General features: G+C 34.4%; 1 protein-coding gene across 5 annotated transcripts in view; it reads left to right on the top strand.

Moving 5' to 3' along the window:
* NAP1L1 (nucleosome assembly protein 1 like 1) overlaps window positions 1–22,412 on the top strand; it is a 37,003-nt gene extending 14,591 nt beyond the window's left edge. The window contains exons 1-15 of one of the 5 annotated variants that reach the window (XM_049883926.1): window positions 1,413–1,468; window positions 5,950–6,035; window positions 7,458–7,560; window positions 14,479–14,620; window positions 14,904–14,984; window positions 15,763–15,891; window positions 16,715–16,786; window positions 17,853–17,992; window positions 18,433–18,578; window positions 18,674–18,693; window positions 19,082–19,204; window positions 19,923–19,952; window positions 20,469–20,516; window positions 21,550–21,593; window positions 22,289–22,412. In XM_049883926.1, the coding sequence (XP_049739883.1) occupies window positions 1,452–1,468; window positions 5,950–6,035; window positions 7,458–7,560; window positions 14,479–14,620; window positions 14,904–14,984; window positions 15,763–15,891; window positions 16,715–16,786; window positions 17,853–17,992; window positions 18,433–18,578; window positions 18,674–18,693; window positions 19,082–19,204; window positions 19,923–19,952; window positions 20,469–20,516; window positions 21,550–21,585 (1,173 nt within the window). In that variant the 5' untranslated portion in view covers window positions 1,413–1,451 and the 3' untranslated portion in view covers window positions 21,586–21,593; window positions 22,289–22,412. The other 4 variants (XM_049883925.1, XM_049883927.1, XM_049883928.1 and 1 more) reach the window with 4 other exon arrangements.
* Window positions 22,413–26,249: the final 3,837 nt, after the last annotated feature.

Here is a 26,249-nt window from a genome sequence, read left to right as displayed (position 1 = left end):
CATGTTTGGTATGAGTAATCACAGCATTTTGTGGGTTAAAGATTAAGATTTTAATTTTTAAAATATAAAGATTTTTATGTGGAATTCTAACTTGGTTTAGATTTTTAATCTGTGTTACTATGGTATTCAGCCATTTTTTGTGTCCGAATATAATACAATTTTAATTTTGTTTCTCTAAAAGCAATATAAAGATACTTTTTCTTGAGAAAGAACTGAGGAAATGCCCTGTTCAGCCCTCAGTCCTCACAGTAAATTTAGTCATGTCTGATAACCAGGAACATTTCGACAATGTACGGCATAGGCAGGGGAGCGGGCAGTTACCAGTGATGTCACGTGAGGTGCATTTGAACAGAAGGGAGGGATTTACTGGAATAGGTTGGGATCCAGAACTTTATGATAACTGTCATAAAATAGTTCAAAGGATTGACATTTAATAAATTATTGGGCTTTTTTTTTTTTTTTTTTTGAAGACCACCAGGGGCATAGCTGAGTGTCGACTAAGTGGTAGAATTCTCGCCTTCCATGCAGGAGGCCTGGTTTTGATTTGTGGCCATTGCACCCCATGCACAGCCACCACTTGTCAGTGGAGGCTAGCGTGTTATGATGCTGAACAGGTTTCAGCAGAGCTTCCAGGCTAAGATGGGCTAGGAAGAAAGGCCTCATGATCTACTTGAAAATCAGCTAATTAAAACTTATGAATCATGATGGTACAATCTGCAGCTGATCATGGCAGTAGATTTTTTACATGATTAAAAAGTGTAGGACCAGGCAGCGCTTTGTTCAGTTGGGCGTTGGGCTGTCTGAACAGCAGCTAAGAATAACAAGGGGTATAAATCCAGTAGATAGTAGATTATGACTATTCACATGAATTTGATAAAAATTAATATGGTAAAAATGAAGTGGGCTTGCTCTGAGGTATCAAATAAAAGTTTAAGCGAAAATTGACCACTCTTGGTTGTTAAAAGCAGTTGAATAAGGACCCTTTTCTTCTCTTTTTCTATGATTTTAGCATACATTTAGATTCTTTACGATGTGGTTGTAACAGACCTTATAGGATAGATCCTAAGAACCTAGTGGTAACTTGCTTGTTTTAAACAGTATCCTGTGTGAAAAGTGGAGCCCTGCTGGTTACAGTGGTTAAGAGCTATGGCTGTTAAAGAGTTGGCAGTTCAAATCCACCAGCTGCTCCTTGGAAATCCTAGGGGTGTTACCTTCTCCTGCAGGGTTGCTATGAGTCAGAATAGGCTCAGGTAGTCTTACTGTGTTCTGTGATTTTTTTCTCCTGAACACAGGTGCTTTTTGAAGGGAGTATATCTTTTTTCAGGGGATACTTTTCAGCATGGCGTCGTTTTAAAAAGCTTTGGCTTCAGATGTTTTTGTTGGTTTTAAATAAATTGTGTAATTTTTTAACATTGACATTTCTCTCCATAGATATTTGGAGTTCTTACAACATGGCAGACATTGACAAGTAAGTGACAGACAGTTGACTATTTTTTCAGAGGTTTGACATCATTTTGTATTATGATGTAGTTAACAACTATGCATTGTGTTATAAAAATGTATGTTAGCACCCTATGGTTAGTACTTAAATAAAAGTTGGGTACAGTGTATGCAAGATAAAATATAGTATATGTAATCACTGTCTTAACTAGAGTAAACCATTTATCAGTGTTTCTTCTTAGGAAAGTGCTGAGCACCATAATGGGTCGTAAATACTTTACAGAATTCATTTTTACCGTATATGTATTTCCCAAAGATTTTACTAAAAATACGTACATATAGAGTAACGTATAAAGTACAAGATAAATGTATAAAATGTATATGCACAGTTTGAAGAATAATAAAGCAGTCGTGTATAAATAAAAAAAAAAAATGGAACATTATTATGACTTGTTCCCCTTCTCAGTTGCATCCTCTACCTTTCCAGAGGTGTAATCACTAGTCTGGCTTTTGTCCAATTCATTCTTTTGGTTTTCTGTAGTGTTCTATGAATTCTTTTTTTTTAAATAATTTGTATTGCGCTTTAAGTGAAAGTTTACAAATCAAGTCAGTCTGTCACATATAAGCTTACATACACCTTAACTACACACTCCCATTCACTCTCCCCACCTATGAATTCTTAATGTTTAATTTTGAAAATCTCAATAGCAATCACAAACGTAATTTGTAAGGGAAAAGGCAATATTACCACTGTTAGTTGAAAGCTCCAAAGGTGGAAAACAAAAAACAAAAGATACTTTCTGGGTCATAGGCTGGTTTCAGCTTTCCTGAGGCTTTACAGGGCCTCTTTTGGAGAAGTCACTGGGCAGGTCATGCATCCTGAAAAACATAGGTTTAACCAACTTGGAATCGGGAAGAGCTCTCTAGTGTGGATGGATGTCTTGCAAAAATGTGGTAGAGAAAATGGGATGAGCTGCACTATATTTGTTGCTTATAATTTTAACAGTATTGACCGGGATGGATTAACCAGTAAGCAAGGTACTTACAGGCTTAATTGTGTTTACTTACTTATCTGTAATGTACAGTTTCGCCACATCTTTGATGTGAAGAACGTGAAATTGTGTATTACAAATTAGTAAGCACAAGTAAGCCTGTTTGTATTTTGCTTATTGGGTAATCCGTCCCTGGGTAGTATGTTAAAGTAGAACATTTTAAGAATAAGAGGGGTGATATTATTCATGGCTATTGGGTATTGCAGATGGCAGGGGATGGAGGTGGGAGGACAAAAGTTCTTGAGCGTAAGGTCAGCACATCCAAGTACATGTATCTGGGCCAGCCCATCCATGCATGCTGTCTTCATCATAAAAAGAGAAGCATGGTAGATATTTCGGTGATAATGGCAGTCAAACTCATTGTCTTCTGCTTAATCTTGGTCATATAGCTGTTGTAGGATCTACTTTACTGTCTTCCCTGAGGTTCCATTTTGCTTCTTCTGTTGTAGTTTTGTTTTTATATCCCATGTTTTCTTTTTTGGTTCTTTAGTACCTTCTTGAAAGGTTGCAGAGGAAGTAAATATTTTTGAGGCGTGGCATGACTGAAAGTGTCTGTATTCTACCCTCATGCTTCATAGTTTAGGTATAGAATTCTACTTTGGAAGTAATTTTTCTTCAGAATTTTGAAGACATTGCTCCATTGTCACCTTGCTTCCAGTGTTGCTGTGTTTAAAGTTAATTCCTAATCATTTGTGACTTTTTAAAAAAAACATATTTCTGGAAGCTTTTCTGACTTCAGAGTTCTGAAATTTTCGCATCGATGTGTCTATTGTTTTAGGCATTCAGTGGTTCACTCCTTATTTCTGGCAACTCAACTGCTTTCGGTTCTGGGAAATTATCTTGACTTTTGTTGATTTCCTTATTCTGGAACTCCTGTTAGATATTATATGTTGGACTGGTATTTGAATGATCTTGTCCTATTTTCATCTTTGTCTTTTTTGTTCTATCTTTTGTTCTCTTTTCCATCTTTGTCCTTTTTCTCTTCTCTGGGCAAAATTGAAGAATCTGTATCTTTCAACTATTGAATTTTAGAATTCCTGTCATGTTTTAATTTCCAAGAGCTCCTTTGCAGTCTGAATGTACCTGTTTTTATAGCATCCTGTTCTTGTTGATGTAATATCTTTCTCTGAATGTTTCTTCTGCCTGTGTAGTCTGTTAACTTTCACATTTTTATTTCCCTGTTTTATTCTTAATATAAGATACTTTTCTCACATATGAGGCAGTAGTTGGTTGTCTGCTTATTAATTTTGGCCAGTCATAGGACAGTTGTTGGGTATTTTAAGAAAAAAGTTGATTGGGAAATTTGAGTGCCTGAGGGTGGGAGCTTGTCAGTTTGGTGTTTTCCTATATATTGTCTTCAGGCTGGGCATTTGTTATGAGAATTCCTAGTGCTAGTGTCAGAATATTTCTTTCTGGGCTGGTCAGATATTCCAGTGAAGAGATTTTCTGGGGAAAATACCTGGGAGAAGATGGCTGGGGGAGGAGTCTCTGCATTCAGCATTCTACTATGAATACAACCAATCCTGTATCTTAGATACTCTTAACTATCTGGTCCTTCAGTCTGAGTCCTCAGTTTCTCAGAGAAGAAACTGCTATACTTTTTCCGGAGTGGGGGAGGAGGAGCTAAGGATTTAACTGCTTATCAGTTTTTAGTCCTCTGTGTTTTAACCATCTCATTCTATAGCTCTACTTCTAGAAGTATATGTGACGCTGCCAGTTCTTGAGCTTTTTAAGATTCTGTGTTTATAAATCGGGCTGGTTCTCAGCTTTCCCCACTGCTAGCTTAGAATTCAGCTCTGTCAATGAAGTTGGTTACCACTTGTCTGTTTTTCAGTTCGCAGAATTTTGCTGGGCTCTTGTCTCCTTGTTCTTCAGTGTTTGTTCATTCAGAAACCCCTTTATTATAAATTTAGTGGGGCTTTTGAAAGATGAGTATGTACAATCTGCCATCTTAACCTGGAACCCTCATTTTTCACTTCCTTAAAAAAAAAAAAAATTCTAGGCATTTTGAGCCATGTGGGTCTCTGTCACAGCTATTCACCTCTGCTGTTGTAGTGATGAAAATAGCCACAGACAGTATGTAAATGAATTAGTGTGACTGTGTTCCAATAAAACTTTATTTATAAAAACAGCCAGCCTTAGCCACGGGATGTAGTTGGTGGATCCCTGTATGGAAGCCTTAAGATTTCGATGTTCAGTAACTGAATAAAACGACAGTGGAGGAGGAACACCTCCATGTTATCCTCAATCCTCAGCCAGTGGCTCTTAACTCTTAAGTACGCATACACTTAAGTTTATACTAAGTCAAAGATACTCCAGAAATAATATCTGTTGTTTTGGATAGGAAGGCTGAATTTGTTCCCTCAGTTAATAGGAAATTTTGCTAGCAGAAAATGGTTAACTTTTTTGGTAATAACCAGTTAGTATTCATCTCTCCGTGAAAACTAACTTTTCAGATGCTGCTTGTAGACATGAAAACAACTAAATTTGTAACCCAAATGTTAAAATGAAAAGTCACATACGGAATTTTATGATGGCCCTGTACATTGGCTTAGATATCCTTATTGCTGTTTTGTGCTAGTTGTAATCTTATGTTCTAAAACTTGATTTTTAAGGTAAAATGGAAAGGATGTCATGTATTAAATACTTTTTACTTTCTCTCTCAATGATGTAATCCTCCTGACTTTGTTCTAAACCTGAGATGGACTCAGAGGCCTTCTTAAATTTTACTATTTTTCCGCCTCCACTGTGAAGTAAAGAAAAAGGAAGAAAGTCTAAAGGTATTGAGTATAGGCTGGAATGGTTGCTCCATAGCCATCAAGAATCCAGGGGCCTCTTTTTTCTTTCTTCAGATTTCTTCATTTTTAGCTGGTAGCTTTCATTCTCTAGCTTGCTTCATGGTCCACTGTGGTAGCTAGCCATCTCTAACTGGGAGAAAGGAACCTCAAAGAAGCTTCTTAGCTGGTTACCAACCTGGAAGACTTCTTCAGAGTTCTATACTACTACTACTGTTATCTCAGCTGCCTAAAACTTAGTCATGTAGCCAAATCTAGCTGAGAGGCAGGCTGGGAAATGTAGACAGTTAGCTTGATGTTGCCATCCCATGTAAGTTCAGGGTACTATTATTGTTACTAAGAAGGAAGAAGGGACTCTAGATACTGGGTAGAAAGCACACACTTCTGATATCACATTTCCTGAACAAAAGTCTATCAAACTACAGTTTTCCAGCTTGAAGTATAAACTTTATGTACGACCGTATGCTTTTAAATGAAAGTTGAAGTGTTTTGAATTTGTAACTATTTACATGTAAAGTTAGAAGGAAAGCTGAATTACCTTCTGAATTTCCTATTTTGTATCTTTGAAAGAGGCATATATTAATCTAGAAAATGAATAAGTTTTTCTATATATTTTTGTAACGGGTACATTTGAACCTTGGTATGATACTATGATATTATAGCAAAGAACAGTCTGAACTTGATCAAGATTTGGATGATGTTGAAGAAGTAGAAGAAGAAGAAACTGGTGAAGAAACAAAAATCAAAGGTATTATTTTAAATTACTTCAGGAGCCAGTGATTGCTGGCACATGTCCTCTAGAGGGTAGTAATAATTACTGTACTCTTTTTGGACCCTTTTCTACTTTACCACTGGTTCCTACCTCAAGTTCAGTGATTGTGTGTGTGTTTATATTTGTGTATGTATGTGACATGGAGTGGTAGTGAGGATGAGGGGGTGTGGATGTAATGACCCATGAAAAGTCATTGCACATACTGCTGGAGTGACATGGCGTAGTTGTGTCAGACAGCTGCCCATGAATTTTGTCTGAATTTCAAAATGTTAAACTTGATGGTGTGGGTTGTTTTTGGTGGTACTTCTAAACAAAGGAAAGACTAGTTAGACTTTAAAGTATGTTCCGTATGTAATATATATATAGTAAACATGTAGTGCATATGTCTTTTTTTCCTAATTAAGAAACATTTATTGAATATAGACAAAATCATTCAAAATTGATAATTTAAAAAGGGGGGAGTGGTGCTGGTGGTATTAGAAAATTTTACTGCTTTAGCTTATGTCTTGCAGGTCAGGGCCAGGAATATTAAGGTACCAGATGATTCACCTTTTCATTTTTAAACCAGATGAAGATTAATTGTGAAGAGACTTTTAAACTTCAGCTTACAACATTTTCTCAAAAGATGCAGGACTTGTATCCTCAATGGCCAGTATTGATATTTCTAATTCATGCTGGTTATCACAGCTGTATATCATCTGGTAATTGAAATAATGTTAGAAGTAAATTGGCCCTCAAAACATAACTTGGGAAAATAAATGCATTTTTGTGTAATATGTGTATCGATGAAGAAGACAAGACAGCAGCATTTTGTTTTGTATAAATCTAGCTTATCTTGATTGGGTATCATTTTTAGAAGCCATTAATCACCAAATTTTGTTTGGCTTTCAGTATAATCTTGACTCTCAACTGTTTTTTCTCCATTTAGATACACACAAGTAGACTACACAAATAGCAAACAAACATTCAGGCCCACTTACTCCTCCGTCTTTAACCTGGGCTTAAAACTCATGTAATTGCATTTTTCTGATACATGTTGTCTGCCTTCAAAGGATTGTTAAGAGTTGTAGATAGGCATCTGGATGAAGCTTTGAGCTTCCTAAAATACAAGGTGGGTGAAACACAGGTACTAGGAAAAGAAAAGATACTGTTCATGGTAGTTGTGGCAGTGGCCCTAAGAAATGGTGTGTATTGGAATCATAGGTAGGTATCTGAACTTTGCCTGAACGTTGGCTTTTCCTAGAGAATGTATTTTCTTTAGCTTGCTGCTCATCCCTACTTATTATACCAGTGATTTATGGGTAAATCAGGAAAATCTCATGATTGGATTATCCTATTAAAATAGCATAATACATTTTCATAAAATCATTCTTTCGATGCCCCCCCTTTTTTTTAAAGCGCGTCAGCTGACTGTTCAGATGATGCAAAATCCTCAGATTCTTGCAGCCCTTCAAGAAAGACTTGATGGTCTGGTAGAAACTCCAACAGGATACATTGAAAGGTACAAGTTCTTCTTTTCCGTAGTCCTTATTTATCTTTCTGTAATCATCACTGCAGGTGTATCTGTTTTAAGACCACCTAGGACTTAACATACGTAGTAGTGGAAAGCTAATGTCCGTTAGTAGCTAGTATAAGATTAAAACCATTACTGGGAGTATAAAACTTTGCTAAGTACCACCAAATTAGCGTTGGTCTTTTTAAGTTTATTTTGGTTCTAGTCCAGGAGATATAATGATCTTGACCATTCCTAAGGTTTGGTTAGAGATTTCTTAGAAGAAATGTACGGAACTGGAAGAAATACAGATTTTGTTTTTATCAGTGATGTAAATCATTAATAATAGCCTAAACATCTTATTCTGCTTATGTATTTTTTTTTAGCTCATCTCTAATTTTAAGATCCATCCACATTGCTATCTATATGTATTTCCAGTCTGTAGCTTCTGACTACTGCATAGTTCTCCATGGTATGCATCCACCATGTTTTATTACCTGATATGATGCACATCTAGATTTTCTCCAGTCTCCATCACCGCAAATTTCATTTACAGTGGACATCTTTGCGCATGTCCTCTTAAGAAACTGTAAGAATTTCTTTGAGATATACACTAAGCAATAGGATTGCTAGTGGGGTGTGCAGATCTTAAGTACTTACTGCTTGTTCTCCAGAAAGTTCTGTCCAGTGCATCCTTCATCCTGATGTCCCTCCCAGCAATTGGCATCATCCAGCTTTGTAGTTTACAAGCCTAATAACAGATTCAGTTTTCTTAATTAGTGTTTCCCGATTTCTGATGAGTTTTGAGCTTCTCTTCATACTACTTGAGTCCATTTGTAACCTTTGCCCATTTTCCTATTGATGTTATTGTCTCTTGTTTTGCAGGAGTCCTTAGGTATTCTAGATGTTAATCCTTTATTTTAGACCTTGTAAATAATCTGTCATTGATCTATTAATAATTTATCATTTCTTTTAACTATCCACAGCATCCTCGATTAAGAAGAAATCCTTAATTTTTATGTTTAAGGTTTTTCACCCTAGGGCTTGTGCTTTTGAAGTTGTTACAGAAATTCTTCCTTGATACTTCTATATTTATTGACTAGTTTTACCTTTGACAATTAGGCCTTTAATATCTCTAGCATCCACCTTTGTATTTGGTATAGGCAAGCATCCATTTCTACTTTTCTTGTATTGAGCTTTCAAAATACTACTCACTAATCCATTTTTCCCCCATTAATTTGTGGTACCACCTTTATTGTATATCAGATTGTTAGAAACACCTGCATCTGTGTTTGAGTAGCACTCTTCTGTTTTCATTGGTCTTTTTGTATATTCTTTTGTCACTGTCAAAATAACTAATCTGAATATCTAGGAAAGAAAGTCTCTTACTAGGGTTCCATGACCCACCCTCCCCCTCCCCCACAGTTTTAAGGTTGACCTACCATATGTAGTGGTGCAAGCAATTAATGCAAGCTCACCTGCTAACCTGGAGGTTGGAGTCTTACTCAGGCACCTAGAGAGAAAGGCCTGGTGATCTTCTTCCAAAAAATCAGCCATTGAAAAACTCTTTGGATACACAGGGGGTTGCCATAAGCTGACACCTGTTTTTTTAACCATGTGTAGATCTTTATTCCACATGTTTCACAGTAAATTGGCAGAATTCTTGAGACAAAACAACAACAAAAACTAATTTTGATAGAAATTACATTGACTTTATGGCTTAACATGGTAGAGAATTGGTGTCTTTTAAAAATTGTCTCATCCATATCTGCATTTATACAGATCATATCCATTTATTATAGCTTTATCCTCCAAAGTCTATTTTTAGTTTTTAATTTCTGTATAGTTTAGCCATGTTCCTATTGTGAATGAATCTTTATTGTATTTTCCGGTTGGCTGTTCTTGATTTAGAGCAGAGTGCTATTGACTTTTGTTTTGTTTTATTTTGAGTTGATCGTGTATCCAGTAACTTTGCTAGACTCTTATTTTGTAGTAATTTATTCTGTCCTCCCTCTCCCTTCCTCACAAAAGATCTTATCTGTAAATAATGACAGTTTTAGTCCTAATCTTCCACCTTACGCCATTTATTTTTCTTTCTGTATAACTTTGGCTGGGACTTCCAGTACAGTTAAAGTATTATAAGAATGTGCACTTTTACCTTATTTCAAGTCTTACAGGGAGTGGATATAAAATCTCTCCATTAAATTCTTTTTATTATATTCATTATATGGCTTTTTATTATATTTACATTCTTAGTAGGCTTTTTTCTGTATCAATTTAGATGGTCTTTTCAATTTCTTCTTTGAATCTATTCAGTAGATATTAAATATATTTTGGTGTTTTCTAATATTGAACTATCCTTGCCTTCCTGGAATAAGCTTAATCATGATGTATTATTGTTGCACTGTTGAGTTTGGGTAGCTAATGGTGAAATGAGATGTGCACATATGTATGCACACATACATACAGATAGTCCTCGATTTATGACATATTTGAGTTATGACAAACCATATATAGACCATCTTTCTTTTTTTGTACATCTTAAAATTTGTAATATGTACTGCATAACTTGCTGATGTTATTCTGTGATGTTCACTTGCAGATGTTCAAAGGTTAAATTTATCAAGATATTGATAATAAAAGGCAATAATAATGAAAACCAAAACAAAAAGGTATTTGACTTATGTCAGAACTTAACGACTGAGTCATCAAAATGGAACCCTGCCGTTAAGTCTGGGACTACCTGGGTTTGTGTGTGTGTGTGTATATACATAAACTTATTGGGGGGTAGCGATGCTATCTTTAACTGATTTTGGAGTAAAGATTTCAGCTGAATCATGAAGTGATCAGGGCAGCTTTTACTTTGTTTTCTGGAACAACTTGAATAAGATAGGAATTGACTGTTTATTGAGCGGTTGGTAGAACTGTGTTTTAAAAATTCACATGGGCCCTTGGAGTTCGGGAACTAGAGGTCTTGAGGTGTCTTGGACTACCATCCTGATTTTTTAATACACTAATTGGTCTGTTCAAGTTGTGTCTCAGCAGTTTTGGAATTGTATATTCTAAGAATGTATGCGTTTTATCTAGGTTTCAAACTGATAATTGTATGATTGGTATTTTTAAAAATATTTTTTATCATATTCTGTATTTTGTATTTTAATTAGTCTTACCAGATGTTTCTTGGTCTCATTAATGTTTTTTAGAACTGACTTTTGATTTTCTGTTTAATTTTTTTTTATTGATTTTTGGCTTTTATCTTAATATTTCCCTTTTTGGGTTTGCCCTCTTCTTATTTCCAGCCACTTTCTTTAGTTGAATGCATAGTTCACTTGAATTTTTAAAAAATCTGTATCCTTTTATGGCCCGAATAGTTTTATTTTTGTAAATGTCCTGTGACTATTGGGCAGTAAGACCTATATACTATATATCTATAGCCCAAGCTTATTAAATGTGTTGTTCAAGCTCTATTTCTGCTGGTTGATTGATTTGCCTGCTTGATGTAACAGTTTCTGGGAAGGATAGGTTATAGACATGTCTGGTTAATTAGTCTGTTTCTTCCTGTAGTTCTGTCAGCTCTGGCTTGATATCTTTTGAGAATGTATTAGGTATATGATGTTTGTGATGTATTTATCTTGTCGTAGGGGAAAAACATCACAAAGTTTAGTGAAGTAAAAACAGTTTTATTTGGCATGTATTCAAAAAGACAAAAGTTGAGAAGTGGACAAGCATGCTGTCAGAGCTAATGTTTGTCTGAATCTAAGGAAATATTACAGAATAAGCAAGAATGGGAAAATGGAGAAGCACGTTTCACAGCCATGTCTGTCCCAGTCCAAGGAACATTACAGAATAAACAAGAATGGGAAAATGGACAAGCATGCCGCACAGCCAAGTCTGTCTTGAGTCCAAGGAACATTACCGAATAAACAAGAATGGGAAAACAAACAAACTTGCTGCCACAGCCATGTCTGTCCAAGTCCAAGGAAGGTTACAGAGTCATCATTATATATTAACATGACAAATGGGCAAAACCATCGAAAGCTTCACCCTTTCACAGATTGGCTAGAAACTGTCATCTTACATTTTGAATTGTCTTTCTTAAAGATCATTGGGTACAGGTTTCAGTAATGACAGCCAGGAGGGTCTTCATTGGTCTGACAAATTTCTATTCACTAAATGGGAATAGATTAAAGAGTGAAAAGTCTTCGGTGTCCTGTTTGATTGGCTTTATGTGAAAAGTCCCCTAAAAATATTTTTCTTCCCTAAAAGATAATTTGTAAGATCCTCCCATCTGTTGTCTTTATCCCAGGGCCCAGTTGAGTGTCCATGTGAGTCTTTGTGGGCCTAGCTTCAGCTGGGTCACATTCTCTTTGCTCAAGGACAGGCAATAATAATTCCAATATTATTTTCTAAATCAATCTCTTTCATTTCATTTTACTGATATATAATGTTCTTTGTATTTTATACCTTTTTTTGTCATAAATCCTATTTTGTGTGATATTAAGATAGCTACCCCAGCTTTCTTTTGGTTTGTATTTACCTAGTATAGCCTTTTCCATCCTTTTATATTCTTCTAGTATGAATGTTAGCTTCTTTATCAGCAAGTTTAACCTCTTTACGTTTCTTGAAAGTGATACTGTTTTTGGACTTGTTGCTGCTTGTCTTTCCTTATTTATTGTGCCTTTTTTTTTTTTTTTTAATTTCCATTGGCTAGATCAGGTTGCTTTCTGCTGGTTTCAAAGTTAATGTATTCTGTTTGTTACTGTGTTAGCAGCTCATAACCTAATACCTAACTAAGCTTTTTTCCTATTGACTTCTCTGGTCCTCTTTTATTTTTTTTCTCTTCTCTTGGAATTTTTTTTTTTTAACTTCCTCCAAAATTGTTTTTAATGAGTGTAATGAGGTATACCTCCTGAAGCCAAATATACCTGATAAAGTATTTTATTATGTCTTCATATATGGATAATAATTTGGCTGGCTATAAAATTACAAGTGCAAAGTTCTTAAATATCTGAAAAATGCCTTATGTCAGTTTGGCTCATTTTCTTAGGTTTATGTGCTCTTGTTTTACTGAGTACCTTTAGAATTTTTTTCTGTGTCTTTGATATTCATAAATCACTAACATGACTATGGGGTAGAGCGAGGATTTTCATATATAACTGAGAAATTTATCATTCTCAGGTCTTCAGCTATTTCCCTCCCCCCTTTTTCTGTTAACTCAGCTGTTGCTACTTTAGTCACCCGTATCTCTTAGCTTTTGTGTGTTTTGTCTTTCATGCCACCTTCCAGGACAGCTTTTCAACCTCATGAGCCTTTCTCCCCGCATCTCTTTAAATGTAGTTACATTCCTGGTCTAGTAATGCTACTTGAAATGATAATGTATTTCATTCTTTCATAGGAATTGTACTCCTCAAGTGTACAGTTATTTTGGACTTTGAGCTCATGTACACTGGGGGAGTATCAGTTACTTTGGTAATGAATAGTGGAAGAGAAATAAAGGTCAGTCAGGCTGTGGTCTGTGTTTTTCTGATCAGCTTTGGGAGGAGGCAGTCTTCTTTGATTGTATTAGATTGGAGGGGGTAGAGGAGTGAGTGCTTGAGACTCAGATTCATTCCGGTTTTCATCAACTCTGTCTTCATGCTATCCTAGGAGCATGGCACTGGGCTCTTGGAAAAGGTGGAGCGGGCAGGCAGTGATGGTTGTGAGCAAGAGAGAACTTAACGCTTTCTTCCAGTCTGATTTCTCACTGCTCCCGACTCTGGCCGTCTCCACCCCAGGTTGCAGCTCATCCTATACCATGTTAAAGACAGCCTTCAACCTTACCCAGAAGTTGTTTTTATGGTGTGTGGGTATGTGTGTGTGTGTATTGGAGATACTTATTTCCTTCTCAGTTCTAAAGTTATTCTAGGATTGATTGATTTTTTTTTTTTTTTTTTTTGGATGTGGCTGTAGGGAGGGCAGCAGCTCATGCTAGTTCATTCACCACCTTGATAGAACATTGAACTTTTTACTTTGAATGATAAGAAATAGAAAGTTGGTTTTTTTAGGTCATTGTGTTTGTTTCTGATTATCTTAACTAAAATAATGGTTTAGTAAGAGAATTATTTATATACAAAAATCTGTGTATGGCAGGAATTTTTAACCTGGGTTCTGATCTGTTTCACGGATTCCCTGAAGTTAGGTAAATTTTGTATGTGAACATTTCCCTGGGTGGTAAAAGTGCTTATAAGTTTAATCATTCTTCAAGAGGCTCATAACCGAGATATATATATATAATCTTAAAAATCCATGCCCCATAGATGAATTCTATGGGATATGAATTATATCTCAGTAAAACTTTTTTTTTTTAAAAAAATTCATGTCTCCTTTTGATAAAATAATACATTCTTAATGTCAAGTTCCAAATTAAACATAAGGACTAAAATAGGAAATTGTGGTGTAGGCTACTGTTCCTTTTCCAAATGTTCACATGCTCTTCCCCTTTCACCTGGTGATAAATGTGACATGTAGAGTAAATAACCATATTTTTAAAAAGTTTGAGATAATAATTGTTAGTCTCAGAGTTAGGATGGTCAGTCTATGACTTAACTTCATAAAAAAGACTGCATTTAACTGAGATGCCAGCACTGTGAAGTCCTACACTGAACTTGATTACAGTGGAATGTGTAGGGTTGGTGATATAATTTGCATGTTAACAGTTTACCTGGTTAAATTTCTGCTTGTGAAATGTTTATAATCAAGGGGTTCATACAATTATATCTGTCTTAAATTTTAATTGCCTTCTGTATTGAGTCTGTATACCTTTTGCTTCAAATAGTAGAAGATCTATCATTCACTAACATTTAAAAATGCTTCCATTTCAGCATGATAAAAGAAATGTGACCATGTTTTACTGTGATGCTGTGTAACTGGTGCTTTCTAACCTTTCAGCTTGCCTAGGGTAGTTAAAAGACGAGTGAATGCTCTTAAAAACCTTCAAGTTAAATGTGCACAGATAGAAGCCAAATTCTATGAGGAAGTCCATGATCTTGAAAGAAAATATGCTGTTCTTTATCAGCCTCTATTTGATAAGGTAATGCTTTTTACTACCTTGTTTTATTTATCTAAAATTCTAGAAGACAGAAATGCATATTTGCATATTTTTCTAAAATCAGAAATAGCTTATGAACTTCGTAGGTGGGTTAGTATGTAGGCCTCTCACTGAGAGGATTGTTAACTAGAGGTGCCTGTGAAAACTGTCAGTATGGCTCTTGAAATTATAGCATGCATTAATAATTCTTAAGATTCTTCAATGAGAGTCACTAGTTCTTAGCTTGGGTGCCAGTGTTTTCATGCAAACTTTTAAATCATTTTAGCGATTCGAGATCATCAATGCAATTTATGAACCTACAGAAGAAGAATGTGAATGGAAACCAGATGAAGAGGACGAAATCTCGGTTAGTACCAGTGTTAACTTTTTTTAGTTGTTGAGTTATTGTTAGCATTTGATGTTGCAGTATAATATAATAAAACCGGTGGTATTTTTATACCTAGGAAATGTTTTACTGTAAGATGAATAGCGAATGCAGGTGAGCTGTTGCTCAACCTGGCACCACTTGTACCTAAACTCATATTTTCCCTTATATTTTTATAGTATTTAAAGTTTTTTGGTTTATATAAACTTCTCCTTTGAACTTCATGATGACAAGGAATTATACCCATTTTTCAAGTGAAGAAATGGAAGCCTATCCTATATATAGTTAACTGACTTGCCTACAAATAATCAATGGCAGAGCTGTGGTACAAATCCAGGGCTTTATTACATGACCCTGCAGCTTCTTACTGTTTTAGTGTTGAATATTAAAAACTAAAGAGAATGTTATATTTAAGAATACCAAGAATTGAACCACTGGACACCGCCTGTATTTCTTTTTCTTTTCCTGTTTACTAGGCTTAAAGCTTTATTTCTCATGGAAAAAATTTTTTTTTTCTATTTAACTAAAGTTGTTTTCCCTGTGGCTCTGGGCCCTAGTGGAGTGGTAGCAGTTTTGATAGAAGTGACAGCAGTGTTTATATAATTAGACTAGAACTTCATGGCTGAAAGTTACAGTTGATGATTGTGGGTTTGTTGGTTTCTGTAATTTCTGACACTGCATGTAAGTTGACAGGATGTATAAAATTTTATCAAGAGGATCTAATCTAGGTGTTCAATAATGTGTACTGTCACTTAATAAGGAGGAGCTGAAAGAAAAGGCCAAGGTTGAAGATGAGAAAAAGGATGAAGAAAAAGAAGACCCCAAAGGAATTCCTGAATTTTGGTTGACTGTTTTTAAGAATGTCGACTTGCTCAGTGATATGGTTCAGGTAATTTTATTCATAAAAATACCAGTTTATCTTTGAAACTTAAAAGGCCCTGACTATTAGTTTTCTTTTACCGTTATGGAATGGTTGCTTTGATTTTTTTTTTTTTTTTTGAAACAGGTATCTATAGAGGAAAAATTTTGACTTTGATTAACATAATCAAATAAATTGAAACCCATTTTTCAAAATTAGATTATGAAGTGGTCCCATTGACAACTGCTCATTATTGACTGATAATTTCTTAACACCTATGTGCTTCTACATGAGAATCTTGGAGTTTATTTTTACCCCAAAAGATCTTTTCATTCTGAAACAAAAACTATTCCAGGAGACATTTACATATTAAAAGAACATTGGAAAGGATCTTTCACAAATGTCACCTTCTCTGGGAAACTTTGTCTCTTCTAGTCAGAAGCATTCCTTAAGCTGCTTGTAGTACCTGCCTTGTGAGTCGAAAAGAAATGATCTAAACACAATGACTGCTTATTGCATTTCTACTTTATCAAAGTAGAAGATGATCAAATAAAGGAAAGAAGCAAGGAACAGATGGAAAAGGCAGTAATTATAATCAGGAAACATTTTAAAAACAAACATCTTACTTAGACATGATTTTGCAGTTTTCAACCTGATTATTCATCATGTATAATGATGCAGTTTTTAGTTTTCTATTTAGTTGCTTTTTCTTACCATTGGCAGTATAAACTGGTTTCAGTCTAAGCTATTATCTGGAGAGTAAGTTAGGGTTCATAATTGTTATATAAAACTTCACTATAAATATATTTTATGTCTCACTTAATAAGATAGTATTTAATTTTTTAATTTGAAGGAACATGATGAACCTATTCTGAAGCACTTGAAAGATATTAAAGTGAAGTTCTCAGATGCTGGCCAGCCTATGGTAAAAGAACTTTGAAGTATTTTCAGTTTTATAACATTAGATACTTACTGGTATATAAATACAACTTTTTAAAAGAGGTGACATTTAAAAGTGAGGGATGGGGGTGGGAAGGAATTAAAAGTGATATTGGTGTTCTTTTAACTGGTGGTAGTAAATAAATGTTTGGATGTTGCTAATTGGAATGTAGTATTTTCCCATTTCTTTTCCTCTGAACATAAACTGTTTTCACATAGTCGTAATTATTTCGAGGCTAGGTTAAAGTGGATAAAAATACAGTGGCAGAGGAACATGAGAAAGCAAATACTCCGTATTAAAAGGCATATGTCTGGGAATTACCTGAAACAAACAGTTTAGAGAGTCCCTATTTCCCTCTTTCAGGCAGTAACCTCACACAAGCTCATGTCATTTACGGGGTACTCTACACTGCAGATTATTGTAGTGTGTGCAGTGAGGTTAGGTAGGGTTCTTTCTCTGTCAAGCTCAGGTTCTAGTCTAATATATAGAAGACTCCTGTATGGCAGATACAGGAGACCTGGTGGTACAGTGGTTAACTGCTCAGCTGCTAATCCAAAGGTCCGTAGTTTGAACCCACTGGCCGCTTCTTGGGAGAAGGATGTGGCAGCCTGCTTCTGTAAAGATTACAGCCTTGGAAACCCTGTGGGGCAGTTCTAAGTTCTACTGTGTTCTATAGGGTCGTTATAAGTCGTAATCGACTTGATGGCAGTGAGTTTGGTTTTGGTTTGGTGGCGGGTATATGGGTAGGAAGGACAGGGAGGGAAAGAAAATTTCATCAGTTTTTTTAAGTGTGTCTAGCTTATTGTATAAGTTGAAAAGTAGTAGTTGTAAATTAAACTATATTCAGTTTATTTTTTGCCTCATTTTGCTTTGAAGAAAATTTGGGGCTTATTGTCTTCCCCTCCTCCAGTTATTCTCAAAATTACATTTCAGAGTAGAAATACTGTTCTCAGAATTTTATACATACTTAAAAAATTGCAACATAAGTTCTATTTTACTAAAGCATTAAAATTTAAGACATATAACTAATGTCTATACTTTTCTTCTTAAGAGTTTTGTCTTAGAGTTTCACTTTGAACCCAATGAGTATTTCACAAATGAAGTGTTGACAAAGACGTATAGGATGAGGTCTGAACCAGATGATTCTGATCCGTTTTCTTTTGATGGACCAGAAATTATGGGTTGTACAGGGTGAGTTTAATTTTACTACTTTTAACAGATTATTATCTGATTTTGTTTTACTTACAATTTACAATACTTAGTATTTGCTAGTCTGTTGTGCTTGGTACATGCTATATACATAGTATATATCTCCAAGTGTTTTAGTAAAATGGTTTCTAAGAAGAGCTTATCCATAGAATTCCCCTTGGCCCTTAGACTATAACATCTATTTCTAGAAAGGAGTGGGTATTTAAATTTACCATAGCGACTTTGTACTTATTGTAAATATGATATTTACTTTGAAAAACTGTTTAAAATTAAAAATTTTCCCTTGTACCGTTACTGAAAGGATTTGAACTAATTTTTGTAAGTTTTGATACCAGTAAATACAGCATTTAATTCTAAAAATCATAATTGATATTAGTGTGCTAATTACGATATAAGCCTTTTCTCACACTTTGTTTTGGAAGGTGCCAGATAGATTGGAAAAAAGGAAAGAATGTCACATTGAAAACCATTAAGAAGAAGCAAAAACACAAGGGACGTGGAACAGTTCGTACTGTGACTAAAACCGTTTCCAATGACTCTTTCTTTAATTTTTTTGCCCCTCCCGAAGGTAAATAGTGCTTTAGTTTTGATGTTGATGGGTTTTTTTTTTTTTAATAAGCTCTGTCTAGTTGTTTATTTGAGTTTATTTTCTCAATTTTGCAGTTCCTGAGAGTGGAGATTTGGTAAGTTGAATTACTACTTACTGAATTCTTTACTATATTTGAAATTAAAGCACTGGTTCTTGAAAGAAGGAAGTGGAATGGTTGTTGCTAGCATTTGGTTTTTTTGAAGCCTGCGATGCATGGGACAGGTAGCCCTTTATGAATCTGACTACTAAGTTCACTAACTGCATGCTGTTTAGATTTCTTTCTGTGTTTGTTTTTCCATTGGAAATACGGTAACAATTTGGAATGTCAGAACCGTGCCTGTCTGTGAAATGACAAAATAAAAAGCGAAGTTCAGAGCTTCTTTCCTTTACTGCATGATTTAAACCCAAGAGTCTCATATATGCTAAGTTAAATAACAAAGTTGTTCTCAAATTCTGTGCTTTTGTTTTTCCTAAATAAATAGGATGATGATGCTGAAGCTATCCTTGCTGCAGACTTTGAAATTGGTCACTTTTTACGTGAGCGTATAATCCCAAGATCAGTGTTATACTTTACTGGAGAAGCTATTGAAGATGATGATGATGATGTGAGTGAGTCCAAACCAGTCAGTGAAGTCATTTGGTGAGGGTTTAGTAGCCAGAATTGGTGAGCGGTTGAGTTAAATAGATGTACTTTTTAAAAAGCAAGACATAGAATAATCCAAAATTATTCTACAGGCTTTCCTGATTTAAGTAGGTCCTTTTCAGATCTGTGGACTTAGTTTTTATGTTTCTGCTGATAGGAAGACTACATTGAATTAGTGTTTTAGATTTATGATCATGCTCTTGCTTTTGACCACACAAATAGATAGACCGTGGAAGTGTCTTAGTACTTTAGATAACATTTATTAGGCATAGACTTTTTATTAAAGGAAATATTAGGTAATGATTAAGGTGAAGTTAGGTGGCCCTCAATATTTTTGGTATTTTTATTATTAAATGACAATCATTAGAATAGGCTTTAAGTGTATATCATGCAGCCTATTCCATACGTAAGTACACGCAAGTAATATTCATGGTAGTCATTGTCTGATCACACTTGTCTACATGATTGTGCAGGTTAATTTTCAGTTGTCAGGTGTAGATGTGGCACTGAGCTGAATTACTCCTGAGGTTACTGTACTTGTGTTATTTTATAATTAGTCACCTTAGGGGAAAGTAGTTTTTTTTCCTTTTAGCTATTAATGGTTACACTTATGGATGTTAATGTCATTCTTAAAAGACGTGTTACACTCAGACTTCATCATTTTTTTCCCCCTTTTTTAGTATGATGAAGAAGGTGAAGAAGCAGATGAGGTAATGTTTACCAAATGAGCAAATAATTACCTGTTTTACACATTGAGAAGCAGTTTGTGTGACTTTATGTATTCCGTGTTATCATTATTCTGTCTTATGGGATAAAAACGTTTTTGGGAAAAAACCAAGAAAACATGATTTTAGAATTCTACAGCGAAACAATGTATGTATAAGGTTTCAATAAATAAATTGTAAAACTCAGCAACACTTTTTTTTATTTCAAATAATTCTGTTCTGCTGCAGGGTTATCAGCTCTTTGAAGAAGTCAAAAGCTGCAGTAAACTTTTTCAACGTTGGCTGCAGTAAATCTTTTCAATAAAAGCTGTCTGGATGTCTCGAGTTGTGTTGGGAAATTTTCGTATTAGAAGCTTTCAAATTAAATTGCGTTATCACCAAACTCTGTAATCATGAAAATCTGTTGACCTATAGAGTAACTTGTATTAAATTCTCCCTACAATATGAGCCATTTCTTCCTACTGTACCTACTTCATGGATGCATTTTGAACTTTAATATAGGAAGGGGAAGAAGAAGATGAGGAAAATGACCCAGACTATGACGTGAAGGTGAGCAAAATCGGTGGTGTTTTCTGATGAGTGAAAGTGAGGCTTAAGTAAGAGTTAGTGTTCTGAATACTAAAGTTTATTTTCCCCCATTAAATTCTTTAATAACCCATTAACTGGATAACTGATTTTTTTTTTTTTAATCCTGTTTGGCATTTGAACAGTGCACATAATTTCAGTGCACCTTTTCTAAGAGATAATCTTTTTTGGTTCTGACCTTCTTAGCTTCAGGAAAGTAAACCCTAGGATTCTATTTTAATGTAACATTATCTTGAACATTATTAATAGTTTTTGAGCATTTTAAAAAACGTGTTGCTGTGTTCTTAGATTCTTTTTCTTCCAAAGAAAAACTTACAAAGAAAGGTCAGTTTTTAAAAGGTAGGAATATAGCGTTGCTCAGGTCAGGGGGGCAATGCTGTTTGTTAGGTTCTCTCAACCACTTCTGCTGTCCAGTCCCCGGGGGTACTGTTCCATAATTCCTGGGAATTTTTAATGTAAGGGTTTATAAAGTCCTTTATCTCCCACAAGATAAATAGTAAATTATTAGGATTCGTTTGAAGCTTTTGGTTTTTCTTTAGAGTGTTCATTCATTTGCTAAATGCTGTCAAATATCCAGAAGATATTTTAACCTAATGAGCAAGAGGGTAATTTAAAATCAAATATTCTAACAGGTATGAATTGCTCTTAACAGCAAAGTACTAATGGAATTCATATCTTAGAGTAACCGATTACAAAAAGCTAAAAGTAATTGCTTATATGGCTAACATTATTTAGTCATTTTGTTTATATTTTTTTTTAAGATTATGGTTTGGTGTGTCATTTTATGGAGTTCATTCTGTAATGAAAAGCGAGGGCTTTGTTTTTGCATTTCAGTGACTTAACTGATGTTTGAATAATAACTTGCCATCATTGTTCTTTAATTTGCAAAAGTGTTGACAGAACTGAGATACTGATAGTTAAGATAGTCAATTACTTATTGGGAAATTCACTGTAAAGTAGGTAGAAGATAGATTGACTTATTGTTTTCCTTTAACAGAAGGATCAAAACCCAGCAGAGTGCAAGCAACAGTGAAGCAGGATGTATGTGACCTTGAGGATAACCTGCAGTGTAATAGCCTAAACACAACTATTATTTACTTACAGCCTTATGTTTTTGTATTTTCTTGGTAGACTCTGTAATTTTTTTTAAAGGAAAGGAACTGATTTTAAAGACCAATTTGTTCTACTTAGCATTTTAACTGTAGTTTTTCTGCCAGATATGTTGAATGCACAGATTCTCTCAAGCATGTTCATTTAATTGCTGTATAGTTTGGTTCTTGTGGAGCGTTTTTGTCATGTAGCTATTAGATTACAGCTTATGTACATTAACAGAACTGGTAAATAAAACAAATTTCTTGTTTTGCAAATTATTTTCCTAAAGAACCAAAGTATTTTTTCAGCCTGTAGTTGAATGGGTTTAAGTCTGCTTGTATTAGCTGTGCCTTTCATTACTTCGTTATGGAAATGCAGTGACTTACACTAAAAGAGAATTCATTGTTGCTTTTTTTTTTTAACTTAGTGAGATAAGTATATGGTTAAGAATTTCCAGTAAGACCACATCTGATTACTATCAGATTGATTATGGATTTTTGTATTTTAGTGACATAATAGTATGGGTATTCCATTGCCCACACGGAAGTGAATAAAACCTAGTATTTTCAGAAGTTAGCTTTATACTATTTTACTGTACTTTTAAACTTAACCTCCATTAACTAAGCATCTTTTCTTTGTGGTAGGGTCTACCTTCTGCTTCTCTGGAAAGGATGAATTTACATCATTTGACAAGCCTATTTCAAGTTTTTTTGTTGTTTGTTTGCTTGTTTTTGTTTTTGCAACTTAAAATAAAAATGTCAAATACAATTTTAGGTCTCGGAAGGTAATGTCTTAATTTTGTATTAATTCAGGTAGAGACAGAGGCCTAGCTTAAAATGGTTGTACCCAGTTTTTCATATTTTTGAAGAAAAGAGTGCCAGTTTTGGAAGATGGTACTATATCTACTAATAAGGTGTTAAAACAAGAAAGACAAAACCTTAAATGATGTGTATTTTAAAAGGAGGATTATAAAGTTAAATTTCATTACTCTGGGTAGAGAGAAGGCCCAAGTCTCTACAGCTTATTCTAATTCTTATTGCTTAAGTATGAGTATGTCATTTACTCATGCTTCTGTTTACTGTGTATTAAAAATGATAGTGCTGTTTCCTTAACTACCTCACAGTTGTGTGGAGGCATATTAAGTTAAATTTTGTGACATGTTTCCTCAGTCTCATTAAAAGCTCAAAAATTTTGGACCTATTTAGTGTACCACAAGTATGATAGCATCTTATTTATTCCAGAGATTGATAATTCTTAAACTGGAGAACAAAGGCCAAGTACCTCTATTACGGACGTGGACAGGCAGCACGTGCAGATCATAGTGTGGCTCCTGTGAGGTGGATTGATGAGCAGCTGTTCCACAGGGTCCGAGAGCTTTGTTTTGTTTTTGAGGTATTTTAGATGACCATATTGTAGTAAATACAGAGATCAGGGGACTAAAGTGGAAATAAAAAACAAAAACCGTTTTGCCATTAAATTTCAGAGATGAGCCACACTTAAAATACCTCAGGCTAATTACTGTTAATTTTTTGTGGTGAATTAAAGCTTTGACTGTGAGGGTGAACTAATCAGATTGTAACTCAGAGGAAGGCTAAGAGTTTCTGTTCTTAATAAAATTACATTGGGTTAATTATTAGGTGATGATTTCCTTTTTGAAAATGTCGTATTAAGTAAGATCTGGGAATGTGAACACTTTTCTATTTGTATAGTACTATTCATTTCACTACTGAGATTTTAATTAACTACTGGAAATCCTTAACCAATTACAATAGTTTGTAGGAAAAAAAAATCAGTGAAAACTTTTTTTTCACTCTTAACTTTCAGAATGATTTTGGTTGCTTAGATTAGGCATTCTCTACAGGTTGTTTTTGTACCCATAGCTCATCATCTCTATGGCTTTTTCAGAACTTAAAAATTTTTTTATCTAAAGATAGAATCCCATTTTTTGATGAACTTAATGAAGTAGCAAAACCACTATTTTATTTTCATTCCTTTAGGAAATAGCTGTTGCCAAAGTGAAGAGGTAGATATTTGATCTTGTTAAACAAGGGGGGAAGGTGGTTTGCAGAGGAATTGTTTTCTTAATAAAATTGGAGTTTCAGTGTTCACTTACGCCATTTTTCCAGCTCAAAAATGGTTCAATTTCATTCTAGAAATTTGAAATATAATGTAATTTCAAATCCTTAATAAAATTTGGATTTTATATTATAAAATTTACTTGTGATATTTTGGGTGTTTGTTTTTGATTTTATATAAATATATATACTTTCTTCAGGAAGAGTAGAACTGTCTTAGAGTAGGCTATTCCTGTGCGTAGGCCACCATGGCCTGTAAATTTGTATTATTTTAAGAGCAACCTCTTTGAAGATTACAAATTAGTTCTACAGTTCATGATAGATTTTACTCCGAGATAGCCATAAACATTTTGATACTTTAAGATTTATCTTTATATTCTCAGTTTGTATTTTCTTCCAGCCCAGGCACTGATTACCAAAAAGTTCCTTTTCTTTTTCCCGCTCTAGAAACAGTATTTCATTTAAAATTACCTATAAAGTAATACTCCGAAAACAGTTCAAGCTATCAGGTATGGGAAATAAGCAGAGAACAAATTTCATAGGTTGGTTGCTAGTTTAACATATTTTAAAGTTGTATTTATGCAGTTGCTCATAATTCTTTTACCTAGTTTTCTGAAGTATTAACATTTCTATAATATGTGTAATTGGCTTACAGAGTGATAATTCAGAAAAATGGGATTCTACCTATATTTCCTCTAGTTCACGTAACAACAATTGTGAAAAGGAAACGTTAACTTTGACAAATATTTCCCTTATTTTGTGAATAGGTTAATGATAAAGTGGTCTATGGTAATTCCCATACGATAATGGAGTAACAGTGTTTGTATTGCTGCGGCTTATAAGACAGTATGAATTTGTGGGTTTATCTGAGTTGTAGGCCATTGCTGTTATTAAAAATAAAGAGTACCTTAGAGCTATTGTTTGAAAACCTTATGGTATCATATAGAAATAGTAAACTTTTAATACTCAAATAGGAGCCCTGGTGGTGCAGTGGTTAAGTGCTAGGCTGCTAACCAAAAGGTTGGTGGTTTGAATCCACCCAGTGTGTCTGTGGGAGGACCTGGGAAAGAGTGATCTGCTCCCGCAAAGATTAATGCCTAGAAAACCCTATGGTGCAGTTGCATTCTGTCACATGGGGTTATGAGTCAAAATTGACTAAATGGCACCTAACAATAACAATAGTCACAAATTCTTTGAATACTTTGGTTTCAAGTCCATTTTTATGGGGTCATCTTATAAAAATTTTAGCCTTTATATCTTTGACTAGATAAATCCAGCCAACTATGTAAGTATACAAATAGATTGATAATTTAGAAAAGCATACATTCTTTGTAGGAACTTCAGAAAAGATATATACATATGCTAAGTGAGTTTTTTAAACATCTTCCGCAGTATATATATACTTCAGTAATTGTGAGCTCCATTTTGTTTTGAAAATGTGTTTGTAGTTTAGATAATTTGCTATTTAAAGCATTTAGTCTGATAGCTGAACAATAAATGTAAATGAAATAATACTGAAATTAACTTAGACATGTATACTAGTGATTTTGTATATTGGTTTAAAAATTCAGACATTAAAATATAACCTGGATAAAAAGTCAAGGTCTTGGACTGATCAAGGATCACTTAAGTGACTTAAGATAAATGATAACATCCTTGTTGGAATGTGATTTTATTTAAGAACAAGTGTTTATCCATGAGGATTTTAATTGATATATTCAGTGAATTTTTAAAAATTACAACATATTTGTATCTTGTTTTTTCTTGTTTTTCCATTTCACTGGCAATACACTGTACTTTCAGTTTTTCAGATTTTCCGGTTTTTAAAAACTGAGATTATCAGCTAATTCTTAAGTATAAAATAAAAATGAGAAATGGAGGGTAACAGTTTAGAAATATAAATTACAAGGAGGAAATAGACCCTTTAATTCAGTTGTCTTATTTTCGTTGTGGAAATTGCAAGTTTCTGTGTAGCTTTTGTAGATCTCTTTTGAGTATTTGTTTGGAGCTTTATTGTTTTTGAAACTAAGTAATGTTACTTAAAATAAAAGCAGTACTTTTAGTTCTTCATAGGTTTTAAATTTAAAACACTAAAAAGAAGTAGTAACTAGGAATAATGGATTAATAAACCAAGTGCCAAAAGTTAACATCTCATATCCACGATTAATGGTATTAGTGTTCCTTAATGTGTGTAATTTTTCATAATGAAATTAGGCAGTGCTGGCTCTGATAAATTTTTCATGGAGCGGTAAAAGTTTTTTCCAGTATGCTCAGAACTTGTGTGAGGAAGTGAGAGTTTTTAGCTGAGATGAATAGGAATTTGCAGAGTGAAGGGAGGAGACTGAGGGGAAACAGTTTGAGGTAGAGGAACAAGAATCCTGATCCTGAGCACATTTCAAAGCGTTGGTTGGAGAACAGAGATCAAAGAGATGGCCTAGTCAATGGAAGTCCTTTTAAAGGCTTTTAAATGCCAAAGACTACCTCTTTAGACTATTTCAAATGAGATTGACCTTTCTATGAAGCTAATTTT

This window comes from Elephas maximus, chromosome 4, assembly GCF_024166365.1.
Source record: "Elephas maximus indicus isolate mEleMax1 chromosome 4, mEleMax1 primary haplotype, whole genome shotgun sequence".
Taxonomy (NCBI): Eukaryota; Metazoa; Chordata; class Mammalia; order Proboscidea; family Elephantidae; genus Elephas; species Elephas maximus.
Note: the sequence above shows the minus strand (reverse complement) of the source record. Positions and strands in the feature narration are given on the sequence as shown.